This window comes from Syngnathoides biaculeatus, chromosome 14 (assembly GCF_019802595.1).
Source record: "Syngnathoides biaculeatus isolate LvHL_M chromosome 14, ASM1980259v1, whole genome shotgun sequence".
Classification (NCBI taxonomy): Eukaryota; Metazoa; Chordata; class Actinopteri; order Syngnathiformes; family Syngnathidae; genus Syngnathoides; species Syngnathoides biaculeatus.
Window position 1 is genome coordinate 27,460,651 of NC_084653.1, and position 20,782 is coordinate 27,481,432.

Consider the following 20,782-nt stretch of genomic DNA (forward strand, 5'->3'; position numbering starts at 1 on the left):
CGCGCCGCCCACTATGATTTACAATCAGGATGGAGGGTTACACGCGCACGTGCGCGCGCACGCTTTGATTTGCCCCCTCTTGACGGCCGGACGGGAATCTGTCACTCAAATGTCTTCATCGGCGTCTCTGTCACGTTTGCTGCGCGGGGGGACTTGTTGCACGCAAACCCGCTCCAAAATCAAGTTTTGCAGTCAAAAAAAAAAAACAAATTTCACATCCCGTAGAACTGCGGATTATATTTACAGATGAGCAAAAGTGTAATATTTGTGTCCATAACGTGTATGTATATACGCATACACATCGCATATTCGTAGATTATTTTATATACTGTACATATCAAACCAGGCATGAAACACATTTGGTGTACAATCCATTTTTTTTTTTGCCTCCAAAAGACTCATTATAAGTATAAAACTCACATTTAGTTAATATGAGCAATTTCTGCTTTCAATTTACTTTTAATTGCAGCCATGTAAATACAGTCGTTTTAGCCCACTTGTATTATTTGTAAATATTTTAATTCAGGAGCCACAAAAACGTGCACAGATTGGCAACAAATTCAAATTTTCATCCTAAAACGTGGTAGGAATATGTCGTCATCTAGTTAAAAGAGAGAGAGAGAGAGAGAGAGATTCCAAAAAATGACCAAGGGGCTCTGAGGCATAAGAAAAACAATATTGGGGTTGGATTTGCGCAGATAAAAATATTTCTGAATGATGTATAATCATCAAGCCTCGTAAGGGGCAGCAATGGGTGTGTGTGTGTGGGGGGGGGGGGGTGAGGGGGGTCTGCGGCGGGCAAAAAACAAACACAACCAAAGCGTTTTTGTGACAAACAGGCTCATTTTCCAGCGAGGTGTCCGGAGGGCAGCATATGTGGTCTTAAGAGGGTCAAAGTTCAAACAGCCATGAAAGCAGCGGGTCACGCCGGGCCGGCCCGCCGTCGCAACATATTGATCTTGTCACCAAGTATTAGAAGACCCTCGCGGGGGCTTTCGGAAAGTCTGGCGCGTCGTTTTCAAAGCTTCTGGAAGGCGACACTCCAAACTTTCACCTTCAATTGGTTCCCGACACCTCTGTTGAGATTTTTGCTCCTTTTTTTTTTTTCTTCCATCCCACCGTTCAAGTTCTTCCAAGGCAACTCGACGGACCGGACTTCGAACCCGGATCAGCTCCTCCGTTTGCTGCCCCTGTAACAAATTTCCAGATTATTCTTCATTTTACAGCGATCGTCAGACACAGAAGGTACGAAAAAGCCAACTTCGGTCACATGACGTGAGCTGTTGCAAATTTGCCAACTCCTAATCCATTTTTCAATATTTCACCGTAACCCTGGAAACTCGCTCAAAAGGCTTTTATTATTTTGCCTGTTCCAACTTTTGGGCTTCCTAAAATGCACGCTGGATGGATACAAAATCACGTTTTGCAGCTGTTTGTTTGACTTTTGCATGTTGAATTTCCTTTTCGAATTGCACGGCAGGCCCGATCCGACACTCGCGCGGGTCGTATTTCCAGCCCATGGGCCGCATTTTGCCCACCCCTGTTTCTGACGCTTTCTTACTGCCGAATTTGGTGCTGCGACCTCACTGGTGGTTTTGTTTTGAATGGTCGTTCAGAGGCGCCGCCGCAACATGTCGCCTCCAGTAGTGTGTGTGTGTGTGTGTGTGTGTGTTGGAGGGAGTCAAAGGGAAACCCATAAAGTGGAACATGGGGGGGGGGGGCAAGCAAACAAGCAGTAACTCTTGTTTTGTTGTGTTGTGCGGTCGTCGCATTGACTGACAACCACTGGCCTCCCCCCACTGAATTTTGATTTTTCATTTTGAAACAAAGTGGAAGCTTTTTTGCGTCGTTGCAAAAACGATCAGCGTGCACGCAAATGAAGCACAAGTTGAAGACATGCTAGTTAGAAGCCACTTATTATATTCTTTTCCTTTCTTCAAAAAGGCATTTGTTATTTTCTCGCAACATTTGTCTTGCATGCCCCAAAACCTGACTGCATTATTCCAGCAAAACATAAATACAGCATTCAATCCCTAGATATTGTAATTATGTTACATGTGCTACATATGTTAATTATCACGATGGCTAGGGATATGAAATTGATATTTTATTTACAGGATAGTCACACAATCGCAATGCACAGTACTCATTATTAGTATGAAAAATAAATAAAAGATGCCATCCCATTTTTTAAATTCCCTTTTACTAGGCCCATAATGTCACAATTAATATGTAGTCCTTATATTTTTTTGTTGGAGGGGGGGGGGGTGTGTGAATAAATGCAATCCTCAGTTCTGATCAAATACCAGATGGACATTTTATTTTACTTGGGGTTAAACATGCATTCTTTTGGTGTTTGTACTTCAGCGACAATTCCAGCACACATCCCACATTCCAATAAGAAAGTCAAAAAGGGGTAAAAAAAAAAAAAAAAGAACAACAAAACATGTATTAACAGTGTAATAAATGACACTTTTTAAGATTCTTCCCATTATGAAACATAGTCAGAATATCCCCGTTACGTACCATAATATTGTCACTGTGAGGGGACCTGGCCAACGTGATGCAGTAGGTGTAATAAACATTTAATATGTGTGTAATAAATGATTAACATCGAATTCAATTGGTGTTGATACTACACATTTTCTTTCAGTGTACAATAATTGTTTGATATCTAACTCTAAAAATGCATTACTTAATTTAAAAGAAATACTTTAGTTAGAAGGCCTTCATTACTGAGCGAAATTCATTTAATTTTGGGCAATCATTGGGGGTGGGGCTCGATATCATGTATTGCCCTTTTAGATGAGTGAATTTATATTGGATCAAAGATGTGTAAAATGTGCACGTTTCCTAGCTTGTTTTTTTTTTTAAAGTAAATAACACGATGAGTTCTTCAAGCTTCACGAGCAATGCAATAAAAACATGCCTATGCAAATGGAGAAAACACACACATATCCTCTCCCTCCCTCTCTCTCTCTCTCTCTCTCTCTCTCTCTCTCTCTGTCTTTTACCAGACTGCCTTCTTGGCAAAGCAGTCTTGTTGGAAAAAAAAAAAAAATAAAAAGTAGGCGGTAATTATTGGCGGAAGAACGCCGCGTTACCTGCCATTGGAGGGCCACCTGGGATTGATGAGCCGGAGCGGCCAATGAGGCTGCGAGGAGCCCGTCGAGTGGCCCCAGTTAAAGGGGGCGTTGGAGGAGGAAGGGCCAGTCCGCCGAGGAGCTTTTGGGACCCTCGGCGCCAGAAGAGACCCCGAGAGCGAGCGAAGGAGCGAGCGAGACGCCGCGCCGCACGACAGGCGAAGCAGAGCGTGCAGAAAGACCACTAAAAAAAAAAAAAACTAAACAAAACAAACCACTTTGCGCTTGTTCAATCCGCCGCTAGGATCAGGGAGACTTGGGACGCCCGAGAGGAGGCCGCCACATTGGAATTGTTGCATCTTGGTGAAAGTTGAAGAGAAGTGAGTTGGTTTTGGCGCGGGGCACCGCAGTCAACGATGCGGCGGCCCTACGCGTGACCCTCTCGCGCCTCCTCCACCTCCACCTCCACCTCCTCCTTCTTCTCCTTCTCCACCTCCACCTCCTCCTCCTCCTCCTCCTCCTCCTCCTCCCACCTCCTCCCTCCTCCCCGCCGCCGCTCGCTTACAGCCGCCGCCGCCGACCGCTCATTTGCCGAACACTCCGCGCGGCGTCAGTCCGGCCGCGATGCTGCTGGACGCGGGCCACCAGTTCCCCGGCCTGGGCTCGTTCGGCCGCCACCACCCGGCGGCCGGCGACGTCCAGGAGCGAGACCTGAGCCTGGCCCAGAACTCCTTCGCGGACCCGACGGCCCACATGGGCGCCTTCAAGCTCAACCACGAGCTGTCCCCGCCGGGCCAGAGTTCCGCCTTCAGCAGCCAGGCGCCCGGCGGCTACCCGCCGGCGGCCCTGGGCGCGCACGTCTCGCCGTACGCGGGCTCCCCGTTCAACTCGACGCGGGACTTCCTGTTTCGCGGCCGCGGAGGCTTCGGCGAGGGCTCGGCGGCGGCGGCGGCGGGGGGCCAGCACGCGCTCTTCGGCCCCGCGGGGGGCGCCCTGCACCCCGCGCACCACCACGCCGACGGGCCGCAGGGCCACATCTTGTTCCCGGGCATCCACGAGCAGCACGGCTCCCACGCGGCGGCCGGCAACGTGCTCAACGGGCAGATGCGGCTGGGCTTGGCGGGGGAGGTGTTCGGCCGCTCCGAGCAGTACCACCATCACCACCACCATCACCACCAGGTGTCCAGTCCCCGGGCCGACGCCTACAACCAGTACGGCTCCGTCAACGTCAACGTGCACGCGGCGGCGGCGGCGGCAGCGGCGGCGGCGGCGCACCACCACCACCACCACCACCACCCGGGCGCCTTCTTTCGCTACATGCGCCAGCAGTGCATCAAGCAGGAGCTCATCTGCAAGTGGATCGAACCCGAGCAGCTGAGCGAGCCCAAGAAGTGCTGCAACAAGACCTTCAGCACCATGCACGAGCTGGTCACGCACGTGTCCGTGGAGCACGTCGGCGGGCCCGAGCAGACCAACCACGTCTGCTTCTGGGAGGAGTGCCCCCGCGACAGCAAGCCCTTCAAGGCCAAGTACAAGCTGGTCAACCACATCCGCGTGCACACGGGCGAGAAGCCCTTCCCGTGCCCCTTCCCCGGCTGCGGGAAGGTCTTCGCCCGCTCCGAGAACCTCAAGATCCACAAGCGCACGCACACAGGTAACGCGGGCGGGCGGTCGGGCGGGCGGGCGAGTCTTCCGCCGCTTCGGTTGGGAAAAGACAAAAAAAAAAAAAAAAAAAAAACAATAATAATAATAATAAAAAGAGAAAGACAAAAAAAAAAAAAAGGCTTCGAGCCGAGCAAAAGTCGCCGAAACGCGTTCGCCTTAACCAACCGGGCCCAATTCGTCGTGCGAACATTCTGCTCCGAATTGGAATCAACTTGATGACAAAAGAAAACAAAAATAGTCACATTTCTGCCCTCCTGCGGGATTTTTCCAACTTTGTAATTCCACCTGAAATGAAAACAACTCTTGCTGGTGATGCTTCCTAAATCATAAAAACGTAACGGACATTTTTTGGGGTTATTCGTAAAATGGATTGCATTTACACCGGAAAACAAATTCATAAGACTCGGGGGTAAACGTAGAAAATAACGGGTCAGCTATTTATATGGTCTTTAAAAAAAAAAAAAAATACCTCAAAAAATATTCCCATCATTTTTTCTTATTCATGCAACCCTAAAACAAATTTATTTGGTCATTTCATTTAACATTTTTGCGACAAACCGCACGATAGTAAAACCCAGGCTTTGCTAGTTGTATTTTTATGTATGCCATTTTCACGTGTATTTATTATTTTTTTGAATGCCAATAAAACACGAGCTCCTTTCGAATTGGTGTACTTTTGAGTTGGCAGAGATTTCAAAGAAAGCACATTTTCGGCGTGCTCCGTGTGCGGCAATGCGCAAGGCCTTTCAACAAAAAAAAAAAAAAAAAAAAAAAGAAAACAAAAACAAACAAAAAAAAAAGAAAACAAAAAGGCCAGCTGCTAATTCTGCCGTTTATGGTCTCCCTGCAAGCAAATGGTGCCTTCTGCGGGGCCGACTGTCGATGATGGCCCAAACAACTCTCCCCTAAATCAATATGCGCATTATTTAGCCAGGCACGCTAACCCCCATTCAGCTTTGCATATGCAAGAAATGTGCTGCTATCTTTGTTCCAGCTACGTGACTTTTTTTTCTCTCTCTTCCTTTTCGAATGCATTTCGCCCTGAGGCACTTTGGGGGCTGCTCCTGACTGCTTTTACTATTCTTATTTCGAAATGAACAATAGGAGAGAAACCCTTCCAGTGCGAGTTCGAAGGCTGCGACAGGAGATTCGCCAACAGCAGCGACCGAAAGAAGCACATGCACGTCCACACCTCGGACAAGCCCTACCTGTGCAAGATGTGCGACAAGTCCTACACGCACCCCAGCTCCCTACGAAAACACATGAAGGTAAAAGGAAAAAAAAAAAAATCATCATCTTGTAATAACAGTGTAATAAACATGACAAATGGCAGGCAGCCTGTAAAAATAACATAAGGACATTAATACAACATTTCCCTATTATGTATCATTTTGCACAGTTAACTTCATTGTAATGGTGAGGAGTTTGTAGCCAATAATTAGCAGTCTGTGTAATAAATGAGGGTTGATGCTTTTCCATGTTAAAAGCTCTATCAGATATGATCAATTATGAATAAAAACACGAGGAAGTCCCACTTCAAACACACACGCACACACACACACAGTGGAAAATGTGCCTTTCATGTACAGCAGCTAGTAAAATGCATTATACGTAATAGATGTGTAATAAATGTAATGTGCAATGAACAAGACATTACGTTGGAGGCAGTGAGCTATAAAATTTAAATGCATGATGTAGCCACTTTTACAGTTGATACAGAGTTACATAAGATATGCCAAATTTGGATTGGAAATATTTGGCATTCTCATATAGATAAATAGAACATGCATGCATGCAAACAGTGTATATTCCTTACTGTAACAAACATGGTAGATGTGCCAAGTCGGCCTTGGAAATGACAAACGATTCTCAAGGGCTAAATTAAGGTTCATTATAAACATTTGAGGAGTAAAATAAATGAGTAATTAAATCGTGAGCACTTTCATTGACCCAAAAAATAATCGCAACAATCGCGCTCTTTTCAGAGTACAAAACGTGATGTGCGATAGCACACATTTTGAATACAAATGTCACTTGTTGTCAACAATGAATTGGCTATTACATAATGTAATAGACATGTAATAAACGCACGAAATGTGTAATAGCCTCTTGGTCCTCGTATGAACTTTTTACCACGACCGCCCCACAGGTGCACGAGTCGTCCCCGTCCACGTCCGACTCGTCGCCGGCGGCCAGCTCTGGCTACGAGTCGTCCACCCCCCCGGGCCTGGTGTCGCCCGCCACCGAGAGCCAAAGCAACACCACGCTGTCGCCCGCCTCGGCCGTGCACGGCGGCGCCGGCCACGGCGGCCTCTCGTCCAATTTCAGTGAATGGTACGTGTAGGAAACCCAACCCCCCCACCCCGAAATAAATAATAAATAAATAAAGACACACACACACACACACACACACATACACACCACACACTCCACATCACTGGACCCCCCCCCCCCAAAGTGACACAAAATGTTTTGAGTTTTTGTTCTTGTTGCTGTCCTCCGTCCACCACAAGAGGGGAATTGTAAAATATTGTAAATAGCGGCCGACTTGGGTTTGTGCTAGATTTGTCTTTCTGTGTCTAGATGTTTCTTCAACGGTAGCTACCACTCCCAACCGGACTCTTAGCGCACACGATCCAATCAAAGTTGTACTCCACATTGTCGTCCTGATCGGGCAAAGTGAAACTTTTAAACGCCTACGAACTGAAAAAGCGTGCCAAAGTTGAACACACGGACACACCACGTTTATCATGCTTGTGAATGTACATTTTTTTTTTTATTTCCTTTCTTTAGTTTTTTTTTAAAGAAAAAAAGTTTGCCGGGCTGAACTTGTGCTGTTTTTTTTTTCTTTCTTTTCGTGCTCTGCAAATTGTGTAACAAATAATTATGCTACACGTACGTACGTGGAAGGCCTGTCGAGGAAAAAGGAAACTTTAAATTTTTTTTTTCCCGAAACTCTTTCCACTTTTGTGTGTTTGTGTGTGTGTGTGTGTAAATAGCCAACTGCCATATTTATCCATTTGTAATTAAATTATGGTATTTACTTACTACAGATGAAACAGTATTTATAAAAAGAATGTTTCTTTTTGTTTTGAACTATAAATATGTAAAATTGAAGAGCTTAAAACCCCCCCCGAGGCAGTTGTTTTTTCTCGTCGTGCTTTTTTTTGTTTTGTTTTGTTTTGGGAGGGAAAAAAAAAGTTTTAAAGAGGTGTTTTCATCCTGTGATAAAACATTTGACTCCATCTAAATATAATAAAAACAAAAGTGTTGCAAGTGCTAATATTCCTCCTTTGTGCGTCTTTTCTGTGTTGTTAGCGTCACGCTTGGGGCGAGGAATCAACAGCCCAAAATTTTGGGGGGGTAGAAAACTTTTGAAGCGATACGAAATATTGTCAAATCTTCAAGAAACACACACAAACTCTCTCATGACAATTATGTCCTGTAATTTAAAAAAAATATCCAAAACATCTTGTTTGTTTCTGGAGGTTTAGGAAGTTGTATGCACATTCCAGTTATCGATGGCGACAACATATGATGTGTTTTTAATAATTGTGGAAAAATCCTTTTGTAGCCTTGAACTTGAACTCGCGTGTGTGCAATTTGTGGTCGGCCACCTTCTTGCCGCTGATGCTAGTTTGAGCTTGCGGTTTATTATTCCGCGTGTCTTTCAATCATTTTGAATAAAATGCTAATTTAGGAAAAACATTGAGGGGAAAAAAAAGCTCGATTTGGATATACTATATAAGGGACAAAAAAAAAAAAGGAGTGCTTACCTTCGCTATATATATATTTATATATATATATATATATATATATATATATATATATATATATATATATATATATTTTTTTTTTTTTTTTAATAGCTCGACCGATTCATTGGTTATCGGAATTTAGTTTCTGCCAAATGTCAGAAACGGACTAAAAAAAAAAAATAGAAAAAATCAATATTGGTCCAGCTCTAATTAGAAATACAGCATATTTGTTAATCCCACAGAGAACCCCGACTCTTTTAACATATTTCTTCTCTGTAATTAGCATTTTTGAATGTGTTATTAATTCATGTAAATGAAACGCTGTTTGGCTGTTTTTTGATTTTGTCCTGCCTGATTTCGCAGCCTTTTGTTGAAAACGTTGCGGTCGTCTTTTCCAGCGTCATCAGTAGCAAAGGCAAGCCTTGAACTTGACGTGGGGGGGGGGGGGGGAAGAGACAATGGGGGGTCCGGCACTAGCCAGACTGCAGACTCGAACTGGGCGTTGTGCGCATGCTCGTTGGCACTTTTTGTTTGAATTCTCTTCGAAATGTTACCTGGCTTTTTTGCAGACTTTTATCAAATATGCACAAAAACTGCGAGGGAAGAAGTTGGCGTGGAAATATTGCAATAGAAAATGATGCAGTATATTTTTGTGTGTGCTTTATTGCGGCAGCATGTTGTTGTCGGTCCTGCGGTCCCGGCGGGCCGGTCCGCCATCGCCTCGTCATGGGCAATCAGGCCTCTTATTAAACTGGCAATTTTTTGGGCATTCGACATTTCTCTGGCACCGTGAAACGTAGACTTGATTCTTCAAATCAAGTCTTGAACTCGACCGAAGTCAACTTGGTGTACTTTTCTACTTTCTTGTATGATTTGCGACGACGTCTCGCGGGTCACGTCGACTTTTGAACGTCCGCGTGAAAGTTGCTGCGTCGCCTGTGTTGCCGGCTGGCCCACGAGGGGACTTTTGCCCGCCGGGCCTGGAACTCGCCAGAACTTATTTGTCCGTTTTTCCCCCGCGTGAGATGCGCATGCGCCGCCTCTTCTTCTTAATGCTGCTTTAATTCCAAGACGTGTGAAAGGCGGCGAGCGGATGGCGACGCCGTCGCCGGCCGGGTCACGTGCGGTGGGCTTCTAGACAAGAAGCGAGGGGCCCGGTGACCTCCGAGGAGGAAGGGGCGTGCGCGGCGGGGAGGGAAGCGGGGAAAGGTCGCGCGCGCTCGCTGGGCCCACAGGGCGCCGGGTTCCTCTTTGGCTCCTGCTGGGCCCGTATCGATCGCCACTGGAAACGGAGACATGCAGCTTCTTCTTCTTCTTCTTCGCCATCGTGAGCGAGCGTTGTCGTTGGGATGCCACGTGCGTCCTGATTTGATGTGAGTGAAAAGAAACGACCTATGAATGTTGAATTCATTTGGACACGGACGCCATTCAAATGTGTTCACCTAACATCCTTGATTTGATTATTTTCAATGAAATGATGAAAGGATAAAATCACTCAGTTTAATCACATGCAGCCTAAAATTAAAATACATTTTCTTCAACAGTGTGTAGTTAAAGATCTGCACAACTTCCTGTTTTCAATCATGTCACATGATTGAAACATTTTAATTTTTAATACGCAGCTCTGAAAAAAAGGTCACATTTGTTTCTTTTTCGCTGTCGAACGATCCATTTTTGACTCTTCTTTATTCTTTGTTGCAATCGTACGACATTGTGTGCGCATGTCGGTTCCGGCACGCTTTCGATTGTTGTGCTCAAAAGTTCGAGGTGGCTTGTTCATTTGTTTTGTTCTGTTTTCTTGAATTCATTCGTGAGGGTTTCACCCGCCGCGCAAAAGCGCCGTCGGCCTCTGAATGGCGGCTGCACGTGGACATAAATTGTGAGCAGGAAAGTGTATTTTTGAATCATTCTGCTCGAGCACGTTTATTCCTGTCATTGTTCCAAAAATGTGCAGTTGATCAGTGCAAATGAATTACATAAGGTTCAAATCGTCCCCAATCAACGCGGACGCGTTGCACTCATTGTGGTAATGACTCGATGAATTATAATTAGTTGTCATGGCAACGCCAGTAATGATGGCAAACTTAAACACAAAATGCATTTTTAGATTCCATGTAATCACTTTGACTGTGTTTTCAATCATACAGTTTTTAAAAATGAAATCACACATATTTTTGTATTCACAAGCTTTTTTTTTGTTGTTGTTTGGTCGGACTGCACTACGATTGTGCATCAGTTTTATTTTGAAAGAACAGAACAATCGCATAACGGGCAGCACCAGCCACACGCAATCCTCATTATTGGGATTTTTCGATTTGATTACTTTGAATTCCTGTGTTATGCATTGTTGTTTTATGCCTTATATTTTGGTGCATGACTTTATTCGACATATCCAGTCCCTTGCGGTATGAAGATTTAAAGGACTGACATATACGGCGGCGTAAAAATGCACTTAATGAATTGAAATCATGCTAAGATGGGCTCTGATCTTGCAGTCATCTGCCGGGACGCGAGCGAGCTCTCGATTGGGCTGCGCTGAACCCGCCTGCGATTGGGGGTTAGCAACAAAACGGCCGTGACGCCAAATTTCCTTTTTGACGTTTTTGCATTTTGTCGTCGGCGCATGCGAGTCGAAGTGGTTCTCAAACTGTGGGTTGAGGTGTGAAGTGGCTCCATTTTGATGAGGTCAAAGTAAAAAGCTGTAATGTTCTTTTTGTTTTGTTTTTCTCGGTTATCGGCGAGACATATTCTTGGTTTCGTGAGGCCAACAAAAGTTTGTGTACACTATGGCAAAGCACACACACCCTCTCCCGTTTGTGTCCCCGGTTTTCATTTTTTTCCGTCCCTTTGTCCTACTCCACGTCTGCGTTTTGTATTTCAGACATGTATTACATTGTGCGCGCTTTCCACGAGGCGCTTCAACAGCCTTCCTGCGCGAGAGCCGCCATCCCCCTTTCGCCGCCTTTCATCCCGAGCTCGTTCTCACACACATGAATGCGGCGCTGCCACAGAGCCGGAATGGCTGTCACTTCTGCTGGCACGCAGTAGAAACAAACAAACCCTCCCCCCGTGCACCACAACCCCCCCCCCCCCCGGACCCCCACTCCCACTCCTCCGGCTTTACTCCTTTAAGGAAGCACCTCCCATTTGCAGAAGACTTTTCCTCCACGCTTTGACTGGAATACGCTAAAAAATAAGAACAGGAAAAGTGCTGAGCAAAGAAGCGCCGGCGTCTTGTTGCTTTTACGCAATTCCCTCTCCCGAAACTTTGACAATTCAATCGAGGCCTCACGACTTTCAGCCTACAGTGGAACCAAAATCTTTTTCAAGCAGTCGAGCCCAAACTTCAGCCAACATAAAATTAACCGGACAGGAAATGTTCAAGTCATATTTGAAAGTTCTCGGGGCTTCCTGGATGACATTTTTGGGGTTCTCCAGCTCCGTCCCCAATTTCAATTTCATCAAAAAGCCAAACGCGATTCGTCTCCACTCGGGCTTCCTACGCGAGTATGGAAAAGTATGGAATATGATTTCATCCATTTTGAGCGCTGGAGTAGTAAGATGGTGGAAACTATTGGAAAGAAGCAAGTTGTCCAAAAACAACCAAATTATGGAAAAGTAAATAACAATCGTGATTTTTGTGGAAGCGCGGCTGCCATGTGAACACTGGGTTCTGAACGGCTCTGAGAATTCCATCGCTCCATTTGAACGTCTCAAGAAGTTCCTGTCAAAAACAAGATCGACGATCGAGTTAACCAGCAAACACGACAGCGTGGCACGCTCGCGATATCGAAGAAGTCGACGTGAAATCGTGAGGACGGCAAGAAGCGCATTTGAAACAATAATGAGCGATTTCATCATTTGGATTATTTGGTGATTGCGAGATCTCCCTGCAAAAAAGGACACAATATGTGAGCGTTTAATGGTGGAGGGGTTCAAAGGAGGGTTCGGGTTTCAAAAAGATGGTCAGTGTTTCAAATTGGGCTTTAAAACAGGGTTGGGGTTTCAAAAGAAGGGAGTCAAAAGAGAATTTGGGTTTCAAAACAGGATTAGGCTTTCAAAGTGACTTCAAAACAAGGCTGCCATTCCGAGTTATGGTTTTAAAACAGGGTCAGGGGTTAGTAGTCGGGTTTTCAAGTAAGGTTTAAGGTTAAGGAGTTGGGTTTCGAAAGAGTTCAAAGTTGGGTTGGGCTTTCGAGGTAGTAGACTTTAAAACCATGATCAACTCGAATGTTTTCTTCATTTCTCTGGAAGTGTGTACATTTCTAAATGATTTAGCCCCGTCCCCGCCCCCAAAAAATAATTCCAAGAAATCACAATGTATTATTATCAGTGGTGAGGCCATTTTAGAACGGGCCCGCGGGCTTCTCACGTGGTTCTTCTCACCGCCATGTTGGCCGTCTTTGACGATCTGCTCCATCAATCTTGACTGGTTTAAAAAAATAAATTGCACAATCATGAAAAAGCGCGAATTGGCGGTGCTGCGAAGGTGAACCCCCGACGTAGCGAGATTTAAGCAATAAACGATCGCATATCGGCACTGAATCAGAATCGGCCACTCAGCGTCGCTGGCCAAATCCCTCCCAAATGTCGCTGGAAGCAGACCGACGGGAAGGCGACTTCGTGTTGGAGGTGGCATCTGAAGCGGAAAGTTGCTCCTCCTGCGTTCGGCGGCACACTCCGCCCAGGAAATGTTCAATTTCCCCGACACCTGCAGACATCCGGCTTCAACTTTGCCGCCTTTCATCTTCAAAAGCACCAGAGACGCGCCCTGAGGGACCCCGTGAAGGACGGGGACTGGGTGGTGTGTGTGTGTGGTTTTTTTCATTATTATTATTATTTCTATTTTTTTTTTTTATAAGGGGAGGATGGCAGGTAATGGAAGAAACCTTGTAGCGATTTTGCATCCCATCTTTTTCAGAGAAGGGGGGAGGGGTTGCGGGCTGGGAAGGTTTTGCCGCCAAGGAAACCGGAGCAGGAACACCAGAGCTCAGTTCCAGAACTCGCTCGCGACCCAAGGCAAACGGACTGTTGACAAGTACACAGCCAGACTCTTATTTTGAAAAATATCTTATTTGGAGGAAAGATGTTCAAGAAAGTCAATTAAAAGATGTTATAAGTAAAAATGACAACCCAGCAGCACGAGCGAAAATGGACAATCAAAGATTTGATTTATTTCCACTGAAGACGTTGACCATCTTGAAGGTTGTTGAAAAACAAGTTCAAAAATCCAAAATGGAAGATCCTCGTGAAAATATTTCACTCTAGTGGCAGATATTCAAAGAGACTCGTCTGCACTTTGTCAAGTGCTACAAAACGTTTCTGGCTTTGTTCTCTGAGAAGATGATGAAAACATCTGTGGACGGAAAATTCCTTTTGCAGAATTAACGATGCTCCCCCATATTCAGTTTCAATATTATTCCGGCATGCGCCACAACATTTTTTTCTAACGTTCAGTTTCCTCTCCAAAGGCAACCACAGACGAAGGTTATCGGTTTAATTGTTTTTCTTTTTTTAACATGGATAACAAACAACAAGGGCTAATTGACACTCGATTGATCTTTTATTCTGGCATCTTGTACCCAGAAAATAAAAAAGTAGTTAGATTTGTTGTTTGTGGAACCCGCCCGAGGGTTTCTTTTAAACGCAATAACAAGCTGCATGCTGCCACCATAAAGGTTTCATTTTTTTATGATTTTTTTGTAACTTTTGTAACTTAATGAAGGCGCAACTGTGCTAGCTTCCCAAAATGCTGTCACAATTCTCACAAGGTTCAAAGATAAACACTTGAAGGCACGTTTAATAATAATAATAAAAAGATCTTTATGAAATCTTGTTGGCCAACAGCTGACACTTTCACAACGTAAAAAGGCCAGAATTTGTCGTCGGACTCTCCGCGATACCGAGCGGCAGATTTAATTTGAGACGCGTGGTGACGGATCGCACTTTTGACGTCCTTTTGATGCGTCGGCCAGGTTGACCTAATGAGATCCGAATGAAAGGCCGACAGGATCAAACCACTCGTCGGCCGGCCGAGTCATTATCGCCGGGATCTTAACGGCATTTGGGCCGTCTGCTGCTCTCCGGAGGGTTCCGTTCACCAGAGGAGACAAACAAATAAGGCGCTCGTGTGGGCTTTGTCACATGCAAATGAGCCGTGTGAAACTTTCCCGTCGTCTTTGTTCCTCCCCCATCTATTTTTATTTTGGCGCTGTGCGGAACTGGCTCCGGTCGCTACAGGTTAATCAGCGCTAGCTTCTCCGCGGGCGACCGTTCGGCCGGCCGCCCCGCGGACACCGGGCTCTTCTCGGGGTAGCGGGTCGGAAGGAATTTCTCTCCTTTGATTGGCGTTTTTTTTTTTTTCCTTCGTTGACCTTTCTGGTCAGCAAGCGTATCGACGGCCAGTCAAATCGTCGATGTGCTGTTCGCTCTCGTCATGTTAGCTTCTTTGCGTGTCATTGATTGATCCCAGGTGTTTGCCAGCAATCTAATATAGATTGATGTCTTCGTCGCCGTCTGTAACTAGTTAAACCTCGCTCGAGTGCCGTCTAACATTTTGTTCGCGAGCAATTGACCCGTTTCAGGTAAAACGGGCCTTGGACGGCAGCCACCTGACAAAATTGTCCCATTTGTTGTCAATGTGCTGCCCAACATCCTCTCACATTTGATTCATTTGCGATGAGTTCAAGTGCAGGATGAAAATTCTGAAAAAACTTCCCGGTGGGCCGTGCAGCAGATGATGTTTTATTTGATATCTCGTCTGTAAGTAGCAAACTTGGCTTGAGTGCAGCCGAAAATGTACACACGGGAACGACTTGCTTCCGAACTTTTAAGACTGATCGTAATACTTTGAGTTTGGCTTCAAAAATTGTGGAGCAACTTTCCCACCACAAATCGCACGATTTTAATTGATTTATTGTAGCTATCTGCTTCATAATCTCTGCAGCATTTCTTTTTGAATAATTTGCTCATAGATTTCCCTGATTAGTGTTTAGTGTCGCTATTTTCAAGCACTTTCCTGCAGCAATCAATCTCCAATTCTAACAAATTAAATCTTGTACGACTGCCGACAAATGTAGGTTTTTTTTTTTTTTTTTCCAGAACCAATAATTTGTGATGTAGAAGTATTTCAAAGATCTGCAAGCAGCATTTGTCCAAGTTAAGCCTTCTGTATTCACAGGTTCGGGGACCCCCCCCCCCCCCACTGTTTTCTGTTAATTAGCATCGAATCACAACACTAATTAACCCTAATGTGAAGTCTGAGTAACTTTACAGAGCTGCAGTGCGGCCCGTCTCGCTATTGAGAATTGGAAACGGGCTCAGTCAATATGATATCAGCATATATTCTGGACCAGTGTGAAACAATTAAGAAAAAATTGGACAATGCCCTTCAACGTGCTCCGTCCAAATGTGCAAATTTTCACACAAAAGATGAAATCCATTTGAAGAAAATTGAGTAATCGCTGTCTTTACTTGATTGCAGAGCCCTCAACTGTTGCTTCGCAGATATCTATTGAATGCTTGGAGACGTAAACAACGAGCACGCCAACTCTGGACACACAAATGCCACCTCAACAAGTCCCGCCCCTTAAAGGGACACATACGACGCACGCATACAACAATCTGTTTAAAAGTGTGTTTTAAGAAGTTGAACTACGTTTACAGTATGTGTGCAAAGAAGGAAGTAGGGATGAGTGAGTACTGATACCAGATACCGATATTAGACAGATACTGGCCTTATTTCATGTGCGAGGTACTCATGAAAGCAACTGAAGTCCTCCTTGCCGGTAGTTGGTGCTACAATGTGGCAGTCGTCATATGTGTCAGAAAGAAGAAAGAAAGAAAGAAAGAAAGAAAGAGAGAAAGAAGAAAAAGAAGAAAAGGTTAGGGTTAGAAGGGAAAAAAGAAAATGAAAGAAAAATAACGAAAGAAAAAGAAAGAAAGAAGGAAAGAAAGAAGGAGAAAGAAAGATAGAAAGAAAAGTCCTCCTTGCCAGTCGTTGGCGCTACAATGTGGCAGTCGTCATGTGTCAGAAAGAAAGAAAGAAAGAAAGAAGGAGAAAGAAAGATAGAAAGAAAGAAAGAAAAGGTTAGGGTTAGAAGGGAAAAAAGAAAATGAAAGAAAAATAACGAAAGAAAAGAAAGAAGAAAGAAAGAAGGAAAGAAAGAAGGAGAAAGAAAGATAGATAGAAAGAAAGAAGTCCTCCTTGCCAGTCGTTGGCGCTACAATGTGGCAGTCGTCATGTGTCAGAAAGAGAAAGAAGAAAAAGAAAAAAAGACAATGAAAGAAAAAGAAAGACAGAAGTCCTCCTTGCCAGTCGTTGGCGCTACAATGTGGCAGTCGTCATGTGTCAGAAAGAAAGAAAGAAAGAAAGAAAGAGAGAAAGAAGAAAAAGAAAGAAAAGGTTAGGGTTAGAAGGGAAAAAAGAAAATGAAAGAAAAATAACGAAAGAAAAAGAAAGAAGAAAGAAAGAAGGAAAGAAAGAAGGAGAAAGAAAGATAGACAGAAAGAAAGAAGTCCTCCTTGCGAGTCGTTGGCGCTACAATGTGGCAGTCGTCATGTGTCAGAAAGAGAAAGAAGAAAAAGAAAAAAAGACAATGAAAGAAAAAGAAAGACAGAAGTCCTCCTTGCCAGTAGTTAGCACTACAATGTGGCAGTCATGCGGCAGAAAGACAAAGAAAGAAGAAAAAGAAAGAAAGAAAGAAAAGAGTCTGTTCAAAATAACCTGTCATCCTCCATCCAATTTCTGAGCTGCTTATCCTCATGAGGGTCGCGGGAGCCAAACTCAGAATGTTTTTGCGACGTGGGAGGAAAGCCACGAAGGCACGGGGAGAACACGCAAACTCCACCCAGGCGGGGCCGGGATTGATCCCTGGTCCTAAGAACCGTGAGGCCACCGCGCCGCCACCTGACATCATGATCATTGAAATTTCATGTACCAAAACACTTGTGGGATCAGAACTCGGCATTGGTTAGTATCGGTCTGAGAAAAGGTGCAGTTGAAAATCCTCAAGGAAAATCTTCCATGTCAGGTGTTGCGAATATCGTGGACTTGAGGCGGCCACGGAACCCGTCCCCTGCGCTCAAGTGGAGGACGTTTGCCGCATCGACCTCGATTTGTCTGGCGTCTTGGATGACGTGATGCGTTTGCGTGCGTGTAAACAATGTCAGCGCATCACGCGCGTATCAACGTGCTGTCAGCTTGATGAATATATTTTGGAAGGATCCGCATTCATTTTGTTTCTTATGAATATAAACATGACTTTCCCACTACCCCCCCAAATAAAAAGGTCCTTGAAGTGCTCGAGTCTGACATGCCTTCCCGTCTCCTTTAGCTTTTTGGGGGTTTTTTTTTTTTCCCCCTTTCGGGTTCTCGTCGATGGCGTGCTTGCGTCGCGGCGCTCGGGAGTTCCCGGGCCGTCGGTTCAGTTCACTTCTCACCTTCTGGGGGCCGAGGCTCGGTTTGCCCTCCCCCGCGGGGCACGGGGAGCTCTACAAATAAAAGCCGGGGCACCGCTGGCGTACGTTTTGGTGGCCCGAATGAGAAATCCCCTCCCGTGTCGTCCGTTTGGAAGGTGGCACGGCAGGCTGTCGATGAAAGACAAACCCAGGCGGGTTTTTTTGGTTTTGCCGTAAAACCCCCGCCCCCACCTTCGCCGCGGCTCCCGTTTAATGGACGAGCGGCAGTGCCTTTGGGTTTTCCCTAATCAGGCGGCTGAGGTGCGCCCGGCCCGGGTTGAGCGTTTATGGCATGTTGGCACACGTCTGAGGGCGGAGTGGACACACAGACGGATGAGTTCATCAGCGGATGGATTACGGCGCTCCCATGCTGATCGCTAACTAGCGCCCGGCCCTCGGCGCGTCCGCTCATTAACGCCAGAGTCATGGCGGATCGGCAAACGGGCCTCGTTAAAGGAGCCTCCGAGCGCCAATGGGCGAAAAAGCTCGGACGGGCGCGTTCGTTGCCTTTTCGTGGCCCACCCCGTCGAACAATACGGCTTTTCAATCGTGACGATTCTTCCGAGGAGATTGATTCCCTTTCCGGTTTTTTTTTTGCAATCGCTATAAATTTTGCAATTTGCGCTTACACAGTTTACATAATTTAACAAAAATGATCTGACGAGAGATTAGGAACGAGACAAGTTAGCCTAAACCACTACACACAATTATTTAGACTACCGACACGTAAAAGTGCGGTATTTGCTATCCGAACCAGCTGTGAAATCTTAATTTAGTTATCCCTGACTAGGATTTGGAAGAACCTCCACAGAAATTGCTCGCAAAGCCCAAAATATAACATTTAGTTTATCTGCCGCATGCTGACCAGACACTTGTACAGTAAGAGCTCTTCGAGTACTTCAAGTAGACTCGGCGCATACGTTGCTCCTCTCATTCTGCCGTCTGATTGGCCGATGCTGTAATATTTGCACACGCATTTGCTCTGATCATTTCTCCGTGCTCTGTTCAATTTGAATTTCCCCACTGCAACAAGTATTCTAAAGCTAAAATAATTTGTGAGTATGAAGCCGCTATGTTAAATGTCAGATGTGATCCATGTTCATTGTCATCATTCTAATATCACTTCATTTGAAAAAGTACAAAATCCATATACAGGAAAATCCAAATATTGGAATACCAGCAGAAGCGGATTTGTGCAGTCTTTTTACATTTTGCACTTCTAGATTGAATTTTTCCACGTCTAATTCGGTGTAGATTTGCTACAAATGAACCAAATATTTCCCAAAATGTGAAGTAATACGCGGTCTCGTGATTGCAATCGAGTCCAAAAGTACCGCGCTTCCTGGGGTTTCGATTTAACCTGAATTTGTGACCAAAACAGTCGCAACGAGTGTTACTACCTTCCGCTAACGCAGCAGCGAAATCCCGACGATTGGATGAAAAACAATCCCTTGAAAAGGAGTCAGCCCAGCGGCAGGCGGCGTCTCGCCGTCGTGCAACCAGTTCTCATTTGGGATCGGCAGAAAACCCGGAGGAGGTCTTTGCGGCGAGAACTGATTTCAAATCAGAACCGCAAGTGCCGTATCGGGGGGCCGCCCGACGCCCCCTCTCTCCCACCAATTTTGGAGCCCCTCGTCTCCCACGTAAGAATGAAATAAGAAATACGGTGGCCCTTCAGGGTACAAAAAAAAAAAAAAAAAAAAGGGGCTAAATACTGAAAGGTGGACCCGACTTGCAGTTGTACGCGTCGGGGACTATCTGACACGGCGGAATGCAACCCACGCCAAAGCGGTCGGGTTGATTTTAGAGCTCGACTTTGCCAACCCCCGAAAACGCCCCTTGAAGGAAATAACCTCTTTCTCTCTCTTCTCATGTCGGCTTGAAAGCATTTCGCGCCTTCTGGGCCCAGTGTGACCCTCCTTTGTCAGAGAAAAATGCACCGTAAGCCGGCGGACATGTCAGGCCGCAGTATGGGGTCCTTACATGTGCTGTAATCCCGCCGATGACCTTTGAACCCGCCGCAGCTCACCGGCCTGACGTGGAACATCGAAAAACAAATGGGGACCTTGAAAACCAGAAGGCTCTTCTTGTTTACCCTCTAACTTGCCCGTGTCTGGGTTTTTGTTTGTTTGTTTTTGAACATTTCATCGTCTTTTGCATCTTTTTGGGTTTCGCCTATGTGAAAATTAAATATCTGATTTTCTGTGTGCGCTGCCGTATTTTGCTTTCAAACCACTTTGATGAGATGAATTCGGTGGTGGCCGCAGATTGATACAACTGATTGGGGGGAAAAAAAAAAAAACATTCATTCCTTTTCTGTACCGCTTATCCTCACTCGGATGGTGGGCGTGCCGCAGCCTATCCCAGCTAGGCGGGGTGCACCCTCAATTGGTCGCCAGCCAATCGCACGGCACATAAAAACAATCAACCAATCGCACCCACGGGGCAATTTGGAGTCTCCAAGTGAATACATATTTTTGGGATGTGGGAGGAAAGTCGAGGCGCGGGGAGAACACGCAAATTACACACAGTTGGGGCCGGGATTTGAACCACGGTCCTCATGCTCCAACGCCTTTTTCAAATTATGATTGATAATTCTCATGATATCAGGGTCTTCACGTAAATGAAGATCATGAAATTATAAATATTAGTCTACGCGCAAATGATTCGTTTCATAACTATGCACGAAACCGGCAACACCTGACATAAATCAGCCCCCGAGTAGTCGCTCCAAGTTTCTAAAAGGTTGTTTACCTCTTATCTAAAAATTATAAATCTTTGTACCGTGTTTTGCTTCATTGTGTATTTTGAAAAGTA

At 45.4% G+C, this 20,782-nt stretch overlaps 2 protein-coding genes and 1 long non-coding RNA gene across 3 annotated transcripts in view; 2 read left to right on the top strand and 1 right to left on the bottom strand.

Moving 5' to 3' along the window:
• The window catches only part of clybl (citrate lyase beta like), a 70,697-nt gene extending 69,446 nt beyond the window's left edge, over positions 1–1,251 (top strand). The window contains exon 8 of the mRNA XM_061841640.1: positions 1,128–1,251. Within this exon, the coding sequence (XP_061697624.1) occupies positions 1,128–1,196 (69 nt within the window). The 3' untranslated portion in view covers positions 1,197–1,251. The remainder of the gene's footprint in view (positions 1–1,127) is intronic.
• LOC133512222 (uncharacterized) overlaps positions 291–20,782 on the bottom strand; it is a 38,930-nt gene continuing 18,438 nt past the window's right edge. Inside the window, exons 3-4 of the long non-coding RNA XR_009798130.1 lie at positions 5,957–5,998; positions 291–1,190 (exon numbers count right to left, since the gene is read on the bottom strand). This is a non-coding gene — a long non-coding RNA (uncharacterized LOC133512222). The remainder of the gene's footprint in view (positions 1,191–5,956; positions 5,999–20,782) is intronic.
• Positions 3,646–7,105, top strand: zic2a (zic family member 2 (odd-paired homolog, Drosophila), a). Its single transcript, XM_061841636.1, has 3 exons — positions 3,646–4,737; positions 5,853–6,016; positions 6,898–7,105. Exons 1-3 carry the CDS (start codon positions 3,708–3,710, stop codon positions 7,090–7,092), a joined length of 1,389 nt encoding a protein of 462 aa, XP_061697620.1. The 5' UTR covers positions 3,646–3,707; the 3' UTR covers positions 7,093–7,105.